This window comes from Chionomys nivalis, chromosome 10, assembly GCF_950005125.1.
Source record: "Chionomys nivalis chromosome 10, mChiNiv1.1, whole genome shotgun sequence".
NCBI classification, from domain to species: domain Eukaryota; kingdom Metazoa; phylum Chordata; class Mammalia; order Rodentia; family Cricetidae; genus Chionomys; species Chionomys nivalis.
Genome location: NC_080095.1, coordinates 22,022,141 through 22,042,067, shown reverse-complemented (window position 1 = coordinate 22,042,067; position 19,927 = coordinate 22,022,141). Strand labels below are relative to the sequence as shown.

At 45.2% G+C, this 19,927-nt stretch overlaps 2 protein-coding genes across 2 annotated transcripts in view; one reads left to right on the top strand and one right to left on the bottom strand.

Annotated features, from left to right (window-relative positions):
* The window catches only part of Atg2b (autophagy related 2B), a 76,064-nt gene extending 71,125 nt beyond the window's left edge, over positions 1-4,939 (bottom strand). Inside the window, exon 1 of the mRNA XM_057782278.1 lies at positions 4,410-4,939. Within this exon, the coding sequence (XP_057638261.1) occupies positions 4,410-4,571 (162 nt within the window). The 5' untranslated portion in view covers positions 4,572-4,939. The remainder of the gene's footprint in view (positions 1-4,409) is intronic.
* Positions 4,940-5,066: 127 nt separating this feature from the next.
* On the top strand, positions 5,067-19,350 carry Gskip (GSK3B interacting protein). Its single transcript, XM_057782767.1, has 3 exons — positions 5,067-5,155; positions 16,545-16,803; positions 17,393-19,350. The coding sequence occupies exons 1-3, from the start codon at positions 5,142-5,144 to the stop codon at positions 17,552-17,554; spliced, it is 435 nt and encodes a 144-aa protein (XP_057638750.1). The 5' UTR covers positions 5,067-5,141; the 3' UTR covers positions 17,555-19,350.
* Positions 19,351-19,927: the final 577 nt, after the last annotated feature.

Genomic DNA, 19,927 nt, shown 5'->3' with positions numbered 1-19,927 from the left:
TAGTTCAAGAATTTACACTGGGCCCACTAAGCTGCAGTACACTTTCTCTAAGTGTGAGATAAGTAAATAGCTTACACAGACTTCTCTGTACATTGAATGATAAGAAGCTGAAATTCAAAGTTCATTGTAGCAGCAGGAGAACCTTCTCAAGCTGCTCAGTCACACTGACTTCGATGACACCCCTTTGCTAGTGCTGTGAGATCTAATGGTGCTAGAGCTGGCAGTGGAGCCGCCTGGACCAGCTCGGAAGCGTCATCTACTTTCAGTGCTCGCCAGTGAGTTCCATGCACACAGTCAGAAGAAGGCTGTACTCTGGTCTCTACTGTAGCAGTGGGCAAATGACTGCAAATTAGTGCTTCCTGAACCGAAGTCAATTTTTATTACACACACATACACCTATAAAATATAAGTACCAAAGTAATAAAAAATTACTAAAGTGAAATTAAAAGGCTCCAGGGTAATAATAATTCATTGCTGTCTACCTTCCTAAGCATACCGAGTTCTCATGAGAAAAGATCAAGTCAGGCAAAAAGATCCAGCCGGGTGAAAAAAAATCAAGCTGGACGTAGTGGGCCACACCTTTAAGTCCAACACTCAGGAGGCAGAAGCAGGTGGATATTTGAGATTTCGAGGCCATCCTGATCTACAAAGTGAGTTTCAGGACATCAAGGGTTGTTAAACAGAAAAACCATATATATATAGAGAGAGGGGGGGGGGGAGAGGGAGAGGTAGGGATCACTGTTTACTTCACTATCCCATCGTCCAGCCCTTGGTAGTATCACATGTTAAACACTCCATAACTATATTAAACCTATAAATAAAGAGCCTCCATTTAAAAAAATTAAAATAGACAGAGTAGCGATGACTCAGTGAGTAAGGCACCTGCCACCAACCATGGCAACCTGAGTTGGAGCCCCAGAACACACACAGTGGGAGGAGAGAACCAATTCCTACAAGATGTCCTCTAATATCCACAGGCATGCTGTGGCATGTTCGTGTGTGTGTGTGTGTGTGTGTGTATGTGTACACTGATTAAATGGAAAAAAAACTTTTTAAAGTTCCCTCATTACGTAAATAATTAAAGCAAATCTCTAGTTTTCAGAAGTTGGAAAGAGTGAGTCACAAAGTCCACTCTCTCACAGACAGAAGCTCTTCCTTTCCTTTTCTGCCCACTTCTAGGAACCCAGAGCTCATAAAACTGAAAGGTAGCCCATTACAACTGTGGTACAGTTCCACACCCTTGCTCTCTATCTCCCTCCACTTCAAGCTCTTCATGAGTCCATGATGTCCAAAGTGAAGTCTCTAGCTTCCTGGTTTCCTTACTGTCAGGTATTTATGAATCGGGTTTAGAGATAGCAGCTTCCACCTGTGCAAAGTAGTAGTTACCACACACATGATATCAAGTGGTGAGGAATATATGCCACCTGGCAGACAGTTTCCAAAACCACACAGTATACTTAATCTAACTTTTCCAAGTAAGGATACTTCTAAAATGAGTAAGAAAATATCTACTTTTTAAAGAATATTTGCACTATCTTTTAAAACTACTTGGAAAGATTTCCACTGGTCCTTGACTTAAAATAAACACAATAGAGCAAGGGCTTAAAATTGTCTATAGAGGGGGCGGGGGCTAGAGAGATGGCACAGAGGTTAAGAGCACTGGCTGCCCTTCCAGAGGTTCTGAGTTCAATTCCCAGTAACCATATTGTAGCTCACAACTATTTATAAAGAGGTATCCTCTTCTGGTGTGCAAGCAGAACCTGTATACATAATAAATAAGTTTTTAAAAACAAAACAAAACACATTTCTATTGAATACATAGACACCAGAACTCCAGAGGCAGAATGAGGAGGATTTTGAGTTCAGTGCTGAGCTAGGCTACCTAGCAAGATCCTGTCTCAAAAGAACAAAACCGAAAGTAACAAACAAAAAGTCTAGTCTTTAAACTCATTAACTATACAGGTTTATAAAAGATTTGAAATACAGATAGACTGTCCCAACCTGTCTAAAAAACATTCTGGACAAAAAAAAAATTTGAAAGAAATGGGTTTAGATGTAATTTCACAGCTGCACACAACAGCACACTACCACCTTCTGATTCATCATTAAGAATAACTGATTACATCTCTGCCAAGTGCAACCAATTCCTCTGTATAACTGCAACTTACGAACTGAAATGCTGCCTGAAGTGATGGCTCAGCAGTTAAGAGCAACTGCTGTTCTTACAGGGGATCCGAGTTCAGTTCCTAACCACCCACAACAGCTGGCAGCCTACCTGTAATCCAGCTATAGCAAATCTGATGTCTCCTGGCTTCCATAAGTGCCCACATACACATGGACGGACACACACTGAAAAATCAATTTTTGTTTGAAAAACTGAAATGTTAGTAATGTCGTCATTCACATAATTCTTCCATTAGCATGTATGGATCTCTGTAGACATCTTGTTTCCAGTCCTGAAAGTCATTAAAGTGAAGTATACAAAGTAACTGAATTTAGGGAGCTGGAGAGATGGCTTGGTGGTTTAAGAGCATTGGTTGTTCTTCCTGAGGACCTGGTTCAATTCCCAGCACTCACATGGCTGATCACAATTGTCTATAATCCCAGTTCCAGGGGACCCAACATCCACAGCAAAAGACCAATGTGCATAAAGGAAAAACAAATATTTTTTTAAAAAAGTAACTGAATTTGGAAACTGAACATTGTAAGGCTGCATCCACAAGAAGAAAGCAAGGGTTTAGGAGTCAGCGTTGAATGTTTGTTGTAACACTTGTAGCTGTGACACAGGACAAAGTATTAAAAGCCATTCACAAAACAGTTACAATAACGCCCACCTAGTGCCGTCTTTAAAGAGCACCGCTGCACATTTCATCAACAGCCAGCCTCCCTCAGGACCCTCTTCAGTTCTCAGCGACACCAGAGACCACGGAAATCTATCCAGAGGATGCCAGAACCCAACGCCCTCTTCAGCCCCTGCTCATCTTTAAGCCTCTGAATAAGATGGTTGGTCACAGAAAGGAAAAAGGTAGCCCACTGAAAACGGTACCAGGGAGGCTAAGGCGAGGGCACGGTCATGAATTCTGGGCTGCATAGTTCAGCTAGGGCTACATAATAAACCTGTCTCAAAAAAAAAAAAAAAAAAAAAAAAAAAAAGGAGGGGCCGGGCGGTGGTGGCGCAGGCCTTTAATCCCAGCACTCGGGAGGCAGAGGCAGGCGGATCTCTGTGAGTTCGAGACCAGCCTAGTCTACAAGAGCTAGTTCCAGGACAGGCTCCAAAACCACAGAGAAACCCTGTCTCGAAAAACCAAAAAAAAAAAAAAAAAAAAGTTTCCCACTTGCTGATAAGAAAGAATAGCAGTTATACAGTAGCCTGACAAGAACCTGGCATGCAGTGTACTGTCCTTTCAGGATTACTGAACTTGGGTTAATTACTTTGACCACCATTTTTCAGCTGACTGACAGCTGAGACTACTCTGATATAGGACAAGATCTTTTTGTTGCTCAAACTAGAGCTCTTCAAACTAGCATTGAGCACTCTCCCTGATTTAAGTCACCTAGTTTCGATGTAATTATAATTAGCACAAACTGCAAAGGAGTTTCCACAATTTAAGCTTCTTGATGGCAAAGAGAAGCCACTACAAACCCAAAACCTTTAAGTAAAATACTAGGCATTTGAACCCATCAAATACAACTGTATTTGGTGAACTGAAATACACACGAAGCACAGAAAACAGTGAGTCAACTCACAGCCTCTAGGAACAAACAGGCTCTTTCAAAAACAGCTGAGCTTGCAGCTTCGGAGTGTTTGCAACATTTGCTTTTACGACCTGTCGATTTATCTCACGTGAAGCAAAAAGGCAAATCTAAACAGCACTCCTGGGGCCGCACAACCATTCACAAGCTGGGAAAACGACCTGGCCTCCGTAAACATATAATCAAGCAAAGCAGGCAAACCAGCAGAAGAGGCCTTCACCTAACTTTCTCCCAGACGCCCAACGCTGTTCGAAGACAATCAGGCAAACCAAACCAACATCCAACCTCCTCTTCACCTTTAACCTTTCCGAACGCCATCCAATAAGATAGGGTTTGTTTGCCTTGAACGCCCCCCCCCCCCCCCCGCAGACCCTCACAGTCCAAGAGGCAGGGCTGGTCATCTTCCTGCTTCACAGACCACCAAGCAATGACTCAATTGTTCGCATGGCGTGTGCCTCCATTATATCGTTTAAGTCGGCCAACGTGATATAAGGTCGCAAACTTGCTACACTTTACACTCTTCCCTGAGCTCCGCCACGCTTGAACCCAAACAATTCCCAAGGAGGGACTGAACGTCACCGACCCTGGATGACAATCGCTCAGGTTTTGCCTTAAGGAGAGCGAGTCCCTAGCCCTGCTGGCTGATGGCAGCTTACCCATTTATCCAAGGGGACCTGGGCGAGGGACCCGGTGCCCTGATACAGGTCCAGGCTCAGCTGCTCCAGGCTCAGCTTCTCCTGTAAGAAGTGGCCCAGGTATCTCTGCAGGAGGTACCGACAGGCCCTCTTCTTAATCGACTCCGAAAATGGCCAAGGCATGTTGGTGAGGACTGGCGGCTGGGAGGGCCGGGGCTGCGCGCTGCGGCGACCGGGTCCGGCCGGCGTCCCCAGGCTGCTATGGGGTCTAGGTTCGCGGGGACCACTGCATGATAGTTCTGCGCCGCCGTCTCTCAGGGCGACCCCATGGCCCGCGTCGCGTCGCTCGCACTAGGCCCGGCGGGAACAGGTCTCTGAGCGGAACCCGGCGCCCCAGGTCAGAGGTTTCCAAAGTGTTCTGTCGGCCCGGATAGTATGCACGAGAGCCAAAGGGCAGGCGGCGGCGGCACAGCGGACTCCTACACTGCGCGACAAATTTGTTGTCATCTGCGAGGCGCGCTCCCACCTCCCAGACGCTCCTGGCGCGTTCTCGAAACCTAGACTCCAGGCGCGCACTCGAGTAACTGGCGCAAGCGGAAGTGACGCCTACTGTGGGGCTGGAAGTCAAGAAAAAAAAAAGAGTCCGGGAGGGATCATTTCCGGTGATGAATGGGCGGGGCGACTTGGGGGCGGGGATGGTGCAGGCGCCTCAAGTCCAGCTCCAGACACCTCAGGACGAGGAAGAGGAGGAACATGGGCGCTCGCAGGTGAGTGGGCGGGCAGGCTGCGGGCTGAGGGCCTTGACATCGCGGTGGCGGCGGAGTGGTAAGTGCGGGAGTACATCCGCATTCGCCCTGACAGGCCTGGGGGCGGGTCCGGCCTGGGCTGTCCTCCGGGAAGTGGTTCGCCGGACGCCACGGGTTGCAGGGCGAGGACTAGGGACTTGGCATTTCTGTCCGGGTTTTGACCGGTGCCTATTGTCAGCAAGTTGTTCCCCACCGCATGCTGGTATTGTTTGCAAAGCATCCTTCAGTTCTAGTACTTTGCTGTTTGCAGAGCTCCTGTCTCTCGTAGTATGTCGCGCCGACGACCAGGAAACTTGGGATTCGGGGCGTTTGTGGGCAATACTGTTTTCTCCGTTAAAATCCGGCGCCTTGCAACCCCGGGGGAACCTCATCGAAGACTTTGTGCTCTCGGGGAGATCTGCGCAGCCGTATTTTTCCCTTTTATGAGACAATCTTGCAAAGGTACAGCTGGCTCCTTTCTGAGGCTGCCCCTAAAGGCCGGAAAGTCTGCTGTCCTGGGTTCCATTCCAGACACTTGCCACTGAGCCACCTTGAACCTGTGTTGCCCTCTCTGAGCTTCCGTTGCCGCCTCAGCCAGCTGTGAACAGATTAATATTATAAACTTGAGAATTGAGGAAAATGAAATGTGAACAGGGAAGGAACCTAAACAGAGTCCTGGATTGAGGCGATGCTACACCCTTAGAATCGGTTCTTTTGGTTTGGTTTGGTTTTTTGAGACAGTCTCTCACTATGTAGCTCAAGCTGACTTTGAACTTGATATGTAGCCCAGACTGGCTTAGAACTTGGAGTCTTCATACCTAAGTCTCCCAAATGCTGATATTTTGGGCTTACACCACCACATAGCAGTCAAGCGCTTTTTCCCTGAGTTGTAAGAAAAGGCCTCTCATGTTTAAAAGATAGTATTTTCGTCAGAGACTTGGAGAAATCATGAAAGTAGGGCACGTGGATGTCTGAGTTCTTTTCGAGACAAGAACCACCTGCAAGGCTCATCACAGGAATTCTTGACAAATTCCAGTAACTTGAGGGAGGAGAGGAAGGAGTGTATTCTCATGACAGATGTAGGCCATTGCAAGGATTCGATTTGTGCACTTGGAAAAAATAAAGAGAAATCCAAGATAATCTGGCCTAAGTTTGCTAACTACAGTGCTGAAAACAGTCAGGTGTGAGGCTTAGAAGACTAACGGTGGAAAAAGCCAGACCAGCACCGAAAGGACAGAACAAGTAGTCCAGATTCATGGTTTGGGCCAGACTCTAACACTGAAGATTAGAACAAGTTGGGTTCTAGATATATTTGGACACTAATAGGACGCTTGCTAGTCATGGTAGCACGCACTTAATCTGAGCACCAGAGAGGCAGGTGTACACAGCTCTCTTTAAATTCAAGGCCAGCTTGGTCTATATGGGAAGACCCTGTTTGAAAGAGAGACTGAGCCTAACAAGTAATAATAACAGTGCTCTTTGTAGTATAAATCAAAGTGTGGAATAGGCCCTTGCCAAATTCAGGCCTTGGGAATTTTGAACTGAACTCTGGGCTTAGTTCTGTGACTATTGTTAACATGGTTTCCTAATGTAATATAAAATTGCATTCAGGCTGTGTCTGGGATGCCTGCACTTACAGAAACAAAAAAAAAAAGTGAAAATGAAAGATCCCACAATAACAAGTGTACTATGCCCAAATTGCTAAGTGTGTAGCCTTGTACCTTTTATACTTTCTAGGAGAAAGTCAGCATAGTTAGGATCTAGGAACTGTTATCACACCTTGAGCTCAAATGGGATGCAGACTCATCCCAGCTCCCAGGGCTGTTTTAAGTTTAGCTTAGGCAACTTCCTAGTGTAGAATGCTGGCACCATAGCATTGATTGAGGAAGATAAAGATAATTACTCAACCAGATGCTGTCAACTTTGTAAAAATTAGTGGCAGGTGCATCAAGTCAAGATAATATTCTAAATAGGGAGTCACACAGTTCACTGTGATGGTGTTGATTATACTGCAAATCTGCCTGGGAGAGCCCAGTGGAGTATGCCTATCATCCCAGCACCTGGGAAGTAAAGGCACAAGGACCAGGAGCACAGTGTCATCCTTGGTTACATATCAGGTTTGAAACCTGCCTGGGTTGATGTGACCCTGTGTCAAACAACAGGAAAAGATCACAGGCCAGTAACATGGTTCAGCAGGCAGTAACTTGGGTTCAGTTCCCCGGGACCCACGAGGTAAAAGTCGAGAACCAGGTTCCCCCAGTTATCCTCTATCTCCACAAGAGCACCATGGCGTGTGCACAACCCACCCAGCATGCACACGCGCTTGCATGCACGCGCACACACACACACACAAATAAGTATATAAATGTGAGGAATATTATTTAGAAAAGGCGTGTACAGAACAAGACTACAGTGTCGAAACTGCCGTGCCCCAGCAGCATGTGTGAAGAGCACTGACCCTGGACTCAGAAACCTGCAGTTTTCGGATCTGCAGCTGCCTTTTTATTTTTTGAGCATGATGGTGAGTGCCTGTAATCACAGCTTTTGGGAAGCAGGGACAGAAGTGTGGCTCATTCAAGGAAGGCTACCCTCAGCTACATAATGACACTTTATCTCAATAAAGAAGACCAGGAGAACCGAAGAGATGGCTAAGAGCTCTTGCTGCTCTCCAAAGCACCCAGATTTGTCCCAGCACTGTGTCAGGTGGCTCATAAGACACATACCTACAAATGATTAAGAATAGTAAACTTTGGGGCTGGAGAGAAAGTTAAGAGTACTGGCTGCTTTTCCAGAGGTCCTGAGTTTAGTTCCCAGCAACCACATGGCGACTCACAACCATCTGTAATGAGATCCGATGCCCTCTTCTGGCCTGCAGGGATACATGCAGGCAGAGCACTGTATACATAATAAATCCTTTACAAATATATTAATTGTCCTAATTTTCAAATGATTAATAATAATAAACTTTGAAAACAAGGCCAGATGTGGTGGTCCACACCTTTCTTCCCAGCACTCCAGAGGCAGTGACTTGCCGGCTTTAAGTAGTGAGTGCCACACCGGTCAGAGATACATAGTGAGACTCTGTTTCAAAATAAACAACAAAGCCGGGCGGTGGTGGCGCACGCCTTTAATCCCAGCACTTGGGAGGCAGAGGCAGGTGAATCTCTGTGAGTTCGAGGCCAGCCTGGTCTACAAGAGCTAGTTCCAGGACAGGCTCCAAAGCCACAGAGAAACCCTGTCTCGAAAAACAAAAAATAAATAAATAAATAAATAAACAACAAAAAAAAACTGACTATAGGGCTGGAAAGATGGTTCAGCAGTTAAAAACCACTGGCAACTCTTCTAGAGGCCCCAAGTTTCATACACAACACCCATATGCTAACTCCTCAATCTAACGACAGTCCCAGAAATCCCAACATCCTCTTCTGATCTCCTCAGCATCAGGTTCTTACTTAATACACAGACATAGATGCAAGCAAGACACCCATATACATAAATGTATTTTTTAATTTTTACAAAACAAATTCATAATGTGTACTAATAAGCAGGAGTGGGGAGATAGGCATCAAACCTAAGGCCTCACACATACTCAGCAAACTCTACTATTGAGCTCTATCGCCAGCCCCAAGAGATATTTTTTCCTTTGGAGACACCATCTCATTGTCACCAAGACTGACCTAGTACTTGCAGATGACACTCTTAATTCACCCTCTTTCTGCCTCATTCCCCTGAATGCTGAGTTTACAAACGTACCGCCACACCTGACCCCAGCATAATTCTTGACCTTAGCGTGTGCCCGGCACTACTCCAAGCACTTTGTTATGTTCCCCTATCTAGACCCGTCAGCACCATTTAAAGGTCGACTTTAGTGTTAGCTTCACTCCAGAGAGAAGGAGTGTGAGATCTCTTGCCTGAGTTCCGGAGCATTCAACAGAGGTTCCTGCCGTGACCAGTCTGCTTGAGAGCCCACCAAGCACAATACCATACTGCCACTGGTCATGTGAAGAGGACTTTTCCAGATTAAAACGTAAGACAAGAATAAAGGGCATAATGTCGGTCATTCCCACTATAGCCTGACGGCTGTGGTGGCACTGAGAAGCCACACCTGCTTTAAAGGATTGCTGCTGTCTGCCCTGTCAGACACGTTGTTGTGAAGAGATATGTATCTGTCACTTTGTCTCTTCTGTCATCACAGGTGACTCTCCCGATCTTTGCTGCTCTGAGTTTGCAACGCAACAAAATAAGGTCTAATGAAATAAAGTGGAGAATGTAAGATCCAGCAGTCAGTATCTTGATAGTTTATGAATCTTCAAATAACAAAAATGATAGCACAGAAATCACCAACAGATGGAGAAAGCAGAGCCCTGAACCACTTATGTGGGTGTTTTAAAGGCTCCTTGCCGGGCTCACCAGACAAACAATTTGGTGCCTGAGAATGACACGTGGCACTTGTGGAGTTGCAGTCTTTGAAGGTTCTGACCACAGAAGGCCGCTCACTGTGGTAGACAGAGCAGCAATGTAAGGCTTAAAGGAAAGTGGTGATACTTTCTTAAATTTTTTTTTTTTTTTTTTTTTTTTTTTGGTTTTTCGAGACAGGGTTTCTCTGTGGTTTTGGAGCCTTTCCTGGCACTAGCTCTTGTAGACCAGGCTGGTCTCGAACTCACAGAGATCCGCCTGCCTCTGCCTCCCAAGTGCTGGGATTAAAGGCGTGCGCAAATTTTTTTATGTGCACTGAGTGTTTAGCCTGCATGTATGAATGTGCACTCTGTGTGTGGCTGATGTCTGAGGAGACCAGAAGAGAATGCTGAATCTCCTGGGACTGGAGTTAAAGGCTGTTGTGAGCTGCCATACAGGTGCTGAGACTCGAACCTGGGTCTTCTGGAAGAGCAGCCAGTATTGTTAACTACTGAGCCATCTCTCCTGTCCTGGGATCTCTATTCTGAATTATGTTTTATGTTAGAATTTTCCCTACTTATATCTCCAAGAATCCAGTTTCCTGGAGAGCTGTGTAGTAAGAATCAGTACTGCCTGGCTTTGGAGTGCTTCTTTCTTTCTTTTTTTCTTTTTTTGCATTTAATACTTAAGAATATTTTCTTAGAACCTCAGTCTCTGGTTTTGAGAGTTCTGGGGTCACTGCCTATGTTTCCTTTTGAAAACTCAGGTTAGCACCCTGCATACCTCCACCCCAGCTTCTCCTTAGTCAGCGGAACGCAGCACTATCTGTTGGCATGGTTTGCTGCACTGTACCGTGTGTGTCTCAGTCAGTCATTGCTGAAGTTGGAGGGCAGAGCAACTGTAATCCACGGTAGAAATAAAATAGGCATCTCGTGACCCTGACTTATTCAATTCCAAAGATATATATGTGAGGCTGTAGCAATTACTCAGCAATTAAAAGAATTTACAGAGGACCTAAGTTCAATTTCCAGCACCCACTGTAACTCAAGTTCAAGGGAATCTGACATCCTCTTCTGGCCTGTGTGGGTACTGCATGTACTTGGTGTACAGACAAATGCAGGCAAAACACCCATACATATAAAAGAATAATTTTTAAAAGTTGAAGTATTTAAAAATTTGAAGAGCCGTTGAAAACAAATATAAGAGCCAGATGATGGTGGCGCATACCTTTAATCCCAGTACTCAGGAGGCAGAGACAGGTGGATCTCTGTGAGTTTGAGGCTAGCCTGGTCTTCGGTTTACAGAGCGAGTTCCAAGGCAACCAAAGCTGTTAGACAGAAAAACCTGTCTCAAAAAAAAAAAGAAAATAATGTAAATGATGTTATAGAATATAAAGATTAAAAAAGACTTGAGCATTTCCCAAATTCTAAACAATGCTAATTAGGATTGTTTTTATTCCCCTTTATTTTTTGAATAGCTGTTTAAAGATGACGGCAGTTTGAACGTTTCATTTTATGTGGAACAGATGTTACTGGTTCCTTGAGCTGTTGTAGCAATGGCCTGACTTCCGAAGCGCATGCTTCTGCTTCCCCCACCATTGTTTTCCAGTGTCACACGTTTGCTCATTGTTTTCTCTTACTGTGAACAATGCTTCTTTGTACCATAGAGAAAGTGGAATATGCGTTAGCTTCTCCTGCTGTGACAAAGCACCCGACATAAACTGCCTACGAGGAGTAGAGCTGGATTTGGTCCCAGCCTAGAAGTACTAGCGGAGGAGCGTGGACTAACTGCCTTGCTTCTCCTGACATGAGGACGTCATTCACAGGGGAGCTGCAGAGCAGGGGCTGCTCACCTAGTAACAGCTGAGAAAAGAAAGACCCAGGAGCAGGTTGTGTATGTATATAAAAGTCCCCAAAGATACTTGAGTGACTCCAACAAATTCTAAGCAATGACTTCACGTCATTGTTTCTGTCATCCCCAGCAAGGCGCTATCAGGGTTGATCCACTGATAAGGTCAGAGCCTTGTGACTGAGCTACAGCACAGGATTAGCTGTGTCAGGTGAGGACCCAGGTTGCTGATATGAGCCTTTGTGGGTATATGTCGTTCCAAACCATTACCAAGTACTAAACAACCGGGACTGTCAACACACACAACAGCTTCTGTGTGGTGCTGAGGATTGAACCCACAACCTTACACGTGCTGGAGAAGAACGCTGCCACGAAGCTATACCCCCAACCACCACTACCCCAACATTCTTTTTTAATTATGTGTGTGTGTGTGTGCAGACATATACTCATGAGTACATGGAGGCCAGAAGAGGATCAGATCCCCTGGCACTAGAGTTGTGAGTGGAGTGACAAGCTGTTGTGAGCTGCCTGAAGTGAGTGATGGGAACTGAACTCCATTCCTCGGGAAGAGCAGCAAGCACTTTTCTTGCTTTTGGTGTTTTGTCAGCAAACAGTCTTTACTTTTGGTTTTGTTTGTTTGTTCGTTTGTTTTGAAACAGATAGGGCTACGCAGAGAAACAGTGTCTCAGTACTGCAGATTTGCTAATCTGAAAATAGCAATAGAAACTCTCAAAATGGAACAAAGAAAAGAGAAAATGAGCAGAGCAAGAGGACAAGGAGACAAGGACACCCTCATCTCCAGATCAGAGGGACAGGGCTCAGATGGTAGAATGCTTGCTTAGCGTACACAAAGCCCTGGATTCATACCCCAGCATCAGCAACACATGAAACCAGACATAGTGGAGTGGGTGTGGTGGTGCACACCTTAATCCCAGCTCTTGCGAAGCAGAGGCAGGCAGGTGTCTGGGTTCAAGATCACTCTGATCTGGAGTGAGGCCCAGGACAGCCAGGGTCACAAAGAAAAACCCTGTTACAAAAAGCAAAAACAAGCCGGGTGGTGGTGGCACACGCCTTTAATCCCAGCACTCGGGAGGCAGAGGCAGGCGGATCTCTGTGAGTTCGAGACCAGCCTGGTCTACAGAGCTAGTTCCAGGACAGGCTCCAAAGCCACAGAGAAACCCTGTCTCGAAAAAACCAAAAAAAAAAAAAAAAAAACAAAGATTATGATCATATTTATGGTTTTAATATTTGTATAAATATTCACATGGGTGTTTCATTCCCAAAATTAGACTTTAAACTACTAGTAAATATCTTTGTTAGTCTGATTCTTTTTTCTTTTCTTTTTTTACCAGGCTGGCCTCGAACTCACAGAGATCCAGCTGCCTCTGCCTTCCGAGTGCTAGGACTAAAGGTGTGCGCCACCACCGCCTGGCCCTTAGTCTGATTCTTAAAGAACATTCTGGTTAAAGGCAGGCCTAGTGGTGCATGCCTGGATCCCGACACTTAGAGGAGATGAAGCAGAAGTGCGGGCCCAGTCTAGGTAACATGAAACCCTGTCTCAAAATGAGAAAGAAGAGAAGACATTCTAGATACATGGGTAAATGGAGTTAAGACCCTTAATTAGGAAATGTAGCGTCAGGGCTGGAGAGATGGCTCTGCCGTTATTAGCACTTGTTGCTCTTGCGGGGGCCTGGGTTCAGTTCGCAGCAGACACATATGGCTCACAACTGTCTGTGACAGGCTGTATGTACTGCCATGACAGTAGATAATGGACTCTGTAAATGGAAAGGCAGATCTATATACAGAGTATTGTGGACAGAGTGCTGGCTTTCCCACAGGGAAACTGGCCCAGTGTAATCATCCTGCCACCAGGTCACTGGCTGGGCTGCTCCCAACAGATTTAGTACTTGGAAGCAGCCATAGCTAGGGCAGCCTTGGAGAGTAGAGGACACAGGAAGGGACTGTAAGCAAAGGAAGTCAAGTGGCCTTGGGAGTTGGAAACCACAAGGAAATGCCCAGTTCTCTGACTCCTTCAGAGGGAACAGGCCATGCCAGTGTCTTCATTTTGTGCTTCACACCTCCTGAACGTTCAGAAAATGAAGGTGCTCTTTCAGCTGCTGTATCGATGGTCATTTGCTGAGCAGCAATAGGAAACTAATAGCAAACACATATTGATACTCACTTCTACAACAACGTTTTTACCAACCACTTTCTGCATAATAGGCACAAAAAAATTCCTTGTCGTTATGCTTCTGTGTTTAAAATCTCCTTACCTCCATAAAGCTGTTGGAGAGCTAGGTCAGCCGCTGCCTTTGATTTTGGATGGACTAATCAGTGAGAATGCTTTCTGTTGCCAGCGGTGTCAGGGGATTTTACTGGCTCCGGTGACTGAAAAGTGCCGAGGTTGGGAAACTGACTTGGCTCTCCTGCTCTTCTGTTTCTTCTGCTGTTCTCTTTCCCTTGTCAGAATTGTCCTTGGACTCCTGCCCTCATCTCAAGATGGCTGCCAAGCGTGTGCCGTGATAGGGCTAAAAAGACCACAGAGAAGTCCATGCACTATTGGTCGAGGGGGGCTACAGCTGAGTTATGGAGTCAGTCTGAGCCGCACCACCTGCTGAGTTCACTCAGGAAGAAGCATCATTTCCCTCAGAAAATCTGGTGCAGTAGGCAAGGGAAAGGCGGTGCCCACATAGTAAGGTCTGTTACGGTCAGCAGTCAGTCAGAGCTGGAGATTGAGGCTTCAGTGATGAAGTGCCTGGCCCTGCTCCTTCACAGCGGGTTCAGGTGCCAGCACCCAAGCAGTGACTCCAGCCGCAGAGGGCCAACACCTGACCTCCGTGGGCACCTGCACACATGCACAAAAACAACATATAGACACATGAGCCTGCACATAAATCATTGTCAGAAGTTCTAAGTTTTCCACATTATTCTCTGAGGGATGCATGAAATCTCCTAGGTGTCTTCTCCTTTTTGGAGCTTGAAGCTTATCGTTGCCCAGGAACCATATGGTGACCTACTCTGCCAACCTGTAAGGCCCTCTTCCATGCCAGTGCCAGACTCTGATGGAGGTGGGTCTTGTATCTTATCTGTTGCTTTCATTGGTTAATTAATAAAGAAACTGCCTAGGCCCATTTGATAGGCCAACCCTTAGGTGGGTGGAGTAAACAGAACAGAATGCTGGGAGAAAGAAGCCGAGTCAGGCAGTCGCCATGATTTTCCCACTCCAGACAGACGCAGGTTAAGATCTTTCCTGGTAAGCCAGCTCATGGTGCTACACAGAATATTAGAAATGGGTTAGATCAAAATGTAAGAGCTAGCCAATAAGAGGCTGGAACGAATGGGCCAGGCAGTGTTTAAAAGAATACAGTTTCCGTGTAATTATTTCGGGGCATAAGCTAGCCAGGTGGCCAGGAGCCAGGCGGGAATGCTGCCTGCAGCTCCCACTACAAGACTCCTGCTCAGAGAACTTTAGGAACGTCTTTTTCATGCAATGATTAACCTGAAATCTGTAACTGAGATGAGTAGCTACCAAGATAAAAGACATGACATGCATGGGGTTTAGAGGCTAAAACCTTCCAAACTGATTTTTTTTTTTTTTAAATTGAACCAAGGCTGCAGTGATGAGAGCCTGAATCCTAACCATTAGAACACCAGGGACCAAACAGAATCTATAAACTGTATTAAATGGTCACATCTATAAAACCAAGTATAATCTGAAACAGTGTGTTGAGTAAGGGAGACATATTTAAAGCACAGTAACCCAGTTTTAGATTTTCAGTACATAGCATCATCCATTTTCCTAGATATGGATGGGAGCTCTGATTTCACACAGATCCTGTGTGACCTCGGCAGCTAAAACTATCCTGTAGGCCTCTCAAAAGGGCATACATATTAAAACAATGAGCCCTTGTCCTTTCCCTCGAAGATTGACAAGTTAAAAAAGGAAAGCTTGGCTCGAAAATGCCCCTCCCTTCGTTCTGCCTGTGGAGTGAGTCAGCAGGGCTTACCCTTCGGGGACACCTGTTGAACGGTAGCGTGTAGGCACGTCCTCTGACCTTGCAGTTGCCGTTCTCAACATCTAATTAGGGAAACAATCACACATTTGAACTATGAGCTCACCGGGCCTGGTGGTGTACACCCTTAATCCTAGTACTTGGGAATGGACGCCAGCCTGCACCATATGAGTCCCTATCTCAGGAAAAATAAATAAAATTACGTGCTCGTTCACTGAGGCGTTGTGTGAAATAGCTAAAAATGGTGATAAGACCAGTGTTTGCCAAAGTGAGAGTTGATGCTTTAAGGCTGACAAGATGGCTCAGTGGGTAAAGGTGCTTGCTGCCAAGCCCGGCGACCTGAGTCCAGTCCCCAGGACACACAGGCTGGAGAGTCCCACAGCCACGTCATGCCATAGCAAGCATGTGTGTCCATACACACTCACAAATAGTTTGTGGGGTTTTTTTTTTTTTTTTGAGTTTTAGGGAAAGAATGAAGAAAAGGAAATTTTTTTCTAAAAATTCATATCTACTTATAATTTTGCTGTGAAAAAACTATTGGAAATAGTTTTAGGCAGTATTTTCCCAGAAAAAAAATAGTAGTTTGTGTGTGTGTGTGCATGCGTGTGCGTGTGGTGGTTTATGCTCCCATGGGTAAAGAGATCAGAGGACATCAGTGCTGGTTGGCTACCAGCAAGCCACAGCCTTTGTCCTCTCTCCACTCTCAGCACTGAGGTCATGGGTGCACTTGCCACCGTGCCAGTGTGGTTACATGAGTGCTGGCATTCAACTTGGGTCCTCGTGCTTGCGCAGTAGTAAGTGACTTACCCACTGAGCCATCTCCCAGCCTGCTGTGTTTTATACTGAGTGTCCATTGTAAGGCTTAATTATTTTAATCAAATATAGTTTGAATTATCTTTCTACTTTAAAAAATGTGTTCCAGCTGGATGGTGGTGGTGCACGCCTTTAATCCCAGCACTCGGGAGGCAGAGACAGGTGGATCTCTGTGAGTTTGAGGTCAGCCTGGTCTACAGAGCTAGTTCCAGGACAGGCTTCAAAGCTATAGAGAGACCCTGTCTCGAAAAACCAAAAAAAAAAAAAAAAAAAAAAAAAAAAATGTTTCTACTTTGTTGCAGAATGGAAACAGACTATAACCCCGTGGAGCTGAGCAGTATGTCTGGGTTTGAAGAGGGCTCCGAACTCAATGGGTTTGAAGGAACTGATATGAAGGACATGCGGTTGGAGGCTGAAGCAGTTGTAAATGATGTTCTCTTCGCTGTCAACAGTATGGTTGTCTCAAAAAGCCTGCGCTGTGCGGATGACGTGGCGTACATCAACGTGGAGACAAAGGAGAGGAACAGATACTGCCTGGAGCTCACAGAAGCAGGGCTCAGGGTAACTCACTTTTATCTTTAGAAGAAGAAGAAAGCATATCTTTACCACTTTATCAGAAAGGATAGAGAAGGGGCTGGAGAGATGGCTCAGCGGTTAAGAGCATTGCCTGCTCTTCCAAAGGTCCTGAGTTCAATTCCCAGCAACCACATGGTGGCTCACAACCATCTGGAATGAGGTCTGGTGCCCTCTTCTGGCCTGCAGGAATCCATGCAGACAGAACACTGAATACATAATAAATAAGTAAATCTTTTTTAAAAAAAAATCAAAATAAGGATTAAAAATATTTTGAGATATGAAAAGTGAAGTACTATTTTATTTTAGCATTGCTTTTAAGATTTTCAACACTTGGAAAGGGGGCAGAAGTGAGCAAAGCAAACCTTAAGGAGCCATGGAGAAGCATGTTTCGGGTAGTGGCCTTGTCTGTGTTGTAAACTACCTATTTAGACTGTAACAGCTGTTCTGAAATGTGTGTCTCTACTGAGAAATAGTGATCCCGGGTCAGTACAGAATGAGCCATTCAGACCCCTGGCTCTTGCCTTGTGTGTCGGGATGGGAGCTGATGACCACTTGCTGCTGTCTTCTCTCGTAGGTGGTGGGCTATGCTTTTGACCAGGTGGAGGACCATTTGCAGACTCCTTACCATGAGACAGTCTATTCCTTGTTGGATACGCTCAGCCCTGCCTACCGGGAAGCATTCGGAAATGCACTCCTTCAGAGACTGGAAGCTTTGAAAAGGGATGGGCAGTCATGACTCATTTTCCTCATCGTGGGGCTACTGCTGGTATAGAGCGCTAACATAAGATTTGACATCCTTGCATATAACCATTGTAGAAAGTGCATCGTTGGCTTTATGTGTTTATCATTCCTTCACATGTAGGCTTTTGACTCAACATAACTGACGCACAAATTGTCTCCGTTCCAGATTCATTTAAGGGATTTTCAAGGCCATTGCTCTAACACTGTCATTGCGTTCTGATTTCTTCACACAGCCTCTCTACATTTCAATACCTAATCAGCATTTCATTCTCTTACTACAGGGCTTCAATGCTGCCAGCACTCTTTTACATAGAAAATTCTAGATTTGCACAGTGATATAGAAATTAGAATCATCTGACTTCAGACCTGCTAAATCAGGGGTTTACTACTAGCTTGGACTGACTTAGTAGTGGTTATTTTGTTACTGGCCTTACTAGAAACAAACTGACAACTAGCTTCCCCTGCACAAATTCGGGATTTACTGTTCTACTTAATCTAAAGATTACCAGATGGACTGATGAAGATGAATTGCTTCTGTGTTACTCAACGAGGATGAAATGAAAGGCAGGGACAGAAATAGTTCTCTATTCCTTGTTTGCAACAGCCAGCCAACCTAGAGAGGACAGACCGTTAGCAAATGAATGTAACAATTACTCATTTCCAAGCTATCTAAGCACATGAGCAAAGAGAGGAACAGGCCCCACTGCATCCTCAGCGTGTATAATTTCAAAGGAAGGAGATCCTCGCTTCCTAGGAAACAATATTTTGGCCTGTGTTGATTCTTATTCCGAATGTTTGTTTACAATGTACAGTATATATATATTCAGAAAGTATTTTTGCTTCAACACTTACTTTCTATAAAGTAGCGCTTTGGTATTCCCGCAGCACCCCTCTTCCCTGCAGTCAGACAGTGTTCTGTCTCATTGCCACGTGTACAGTGTAATATGAGTGCATTGTATGGTTTGAAACCAAAGGATGAATGAAGCATTCAGAAACTTGATATTTAAAAAAGAGATGCTCTGTATTTTATATTTTATTACAGTCCCTGGTGTTTATAAACTTAATAAAACACTTCATGCTGCTGCATGTTTTCCAGTACGTGACGAACAGAAAGGACCTGGGTGTTGTATTTTAATTGTCACCCAAAGCAGCCGCTGCAGAAATGCATAGCAGCCATCTGCATCTGGGCGCACTCTTCATGCATTTGTCACTGCAGATGTTTTTGTCGTTAGTTTTCACATGGGCATTTTTAGCCTCTGAATATCATGTGAGAGAAGGTGAGGCAGAGCACTTGGCTGTCGTGGGAAAGCACCGGGTTCAATCCTGAGGATTAAAACCATTTGAACAACTCAAAATGGCTGGGCGGTGGTAGCACACGCCTTTAAATCCCAGCACTCGGGAGGCAGAGGCAGAGAGATCTCTGTGAGTGCGAGGCCAGCCTGGTCTGCAGAGTGAGTTCCAGAACAGCCAAGGCTGTTACACAGAGAAACTCTGTCTTGAAAAAAAAAAGAACCTCAGAATGATTATGTGGACCAGGACAATAGCGTTCCTCTGTATTGCTGACCCCGGCAGAGATCACCGGGTGCTTGAGCCTGGCCTTGTGAGGCACTCATGCTGGCATGATGATTGGGCAATGAAGCCCAACTTCAGGTTGAACTTTTTCATGCTTAATCTCAGGCTAACAGAAGAAAATGATGTTTGTAGAGTTTGAATAAAATTGTTTACTTGCTTTTGAGTTGCATATAAAGTGATCATGTGTTTAAAAATTAAAATTGTTCATTTTGTGGTAAATGACTGATTCAAGACCTGTTCATCATGTTATACATTGAGTTGAAGTGAGTGAAGGCTGTCAGTCTTTTCTTTACCCAGAATCAAGGAAGTAGGTAAAAATACAACTAATGAAAGCACGGGCAGACCTCCATCCTAAACTAAGCCAGTTTTAGAATTAAGTCTTGATTTTACTTCTGAAGGGAAAAAAATCCAGCTGGTCATTGGTTGTGCACGCCTTTAATCCCAGCAGGGAGGCAGAGGCAGATGGATCTCTGTGAGTTTATGGCCAGCCTGGTCTGGGCATGGAGGCACACACCGTGCAAGCACTTGGGAGTTGGAGGCAGGAGAGCCTAGTCTAAGGTCGTCATCCTCCACTATATAGGGAAGTGGGCCACAGGAACTGCTAAAACAAACTCTGGACAGATGGTTTAGGCAACTCAAAGGGGGAAAGAAGCTGTCCAGTGACCGCTTAAAAGGGGTTCCAAATGAGGGGTAGTGGCAAAAATAAAAAAATGTTTGACTCAACTGCTAACACAAGATAGGAAATTTTTAAATAGCTGGGCCATAGCAGGCCAGATGGCTCATCAACTAAAGGTAT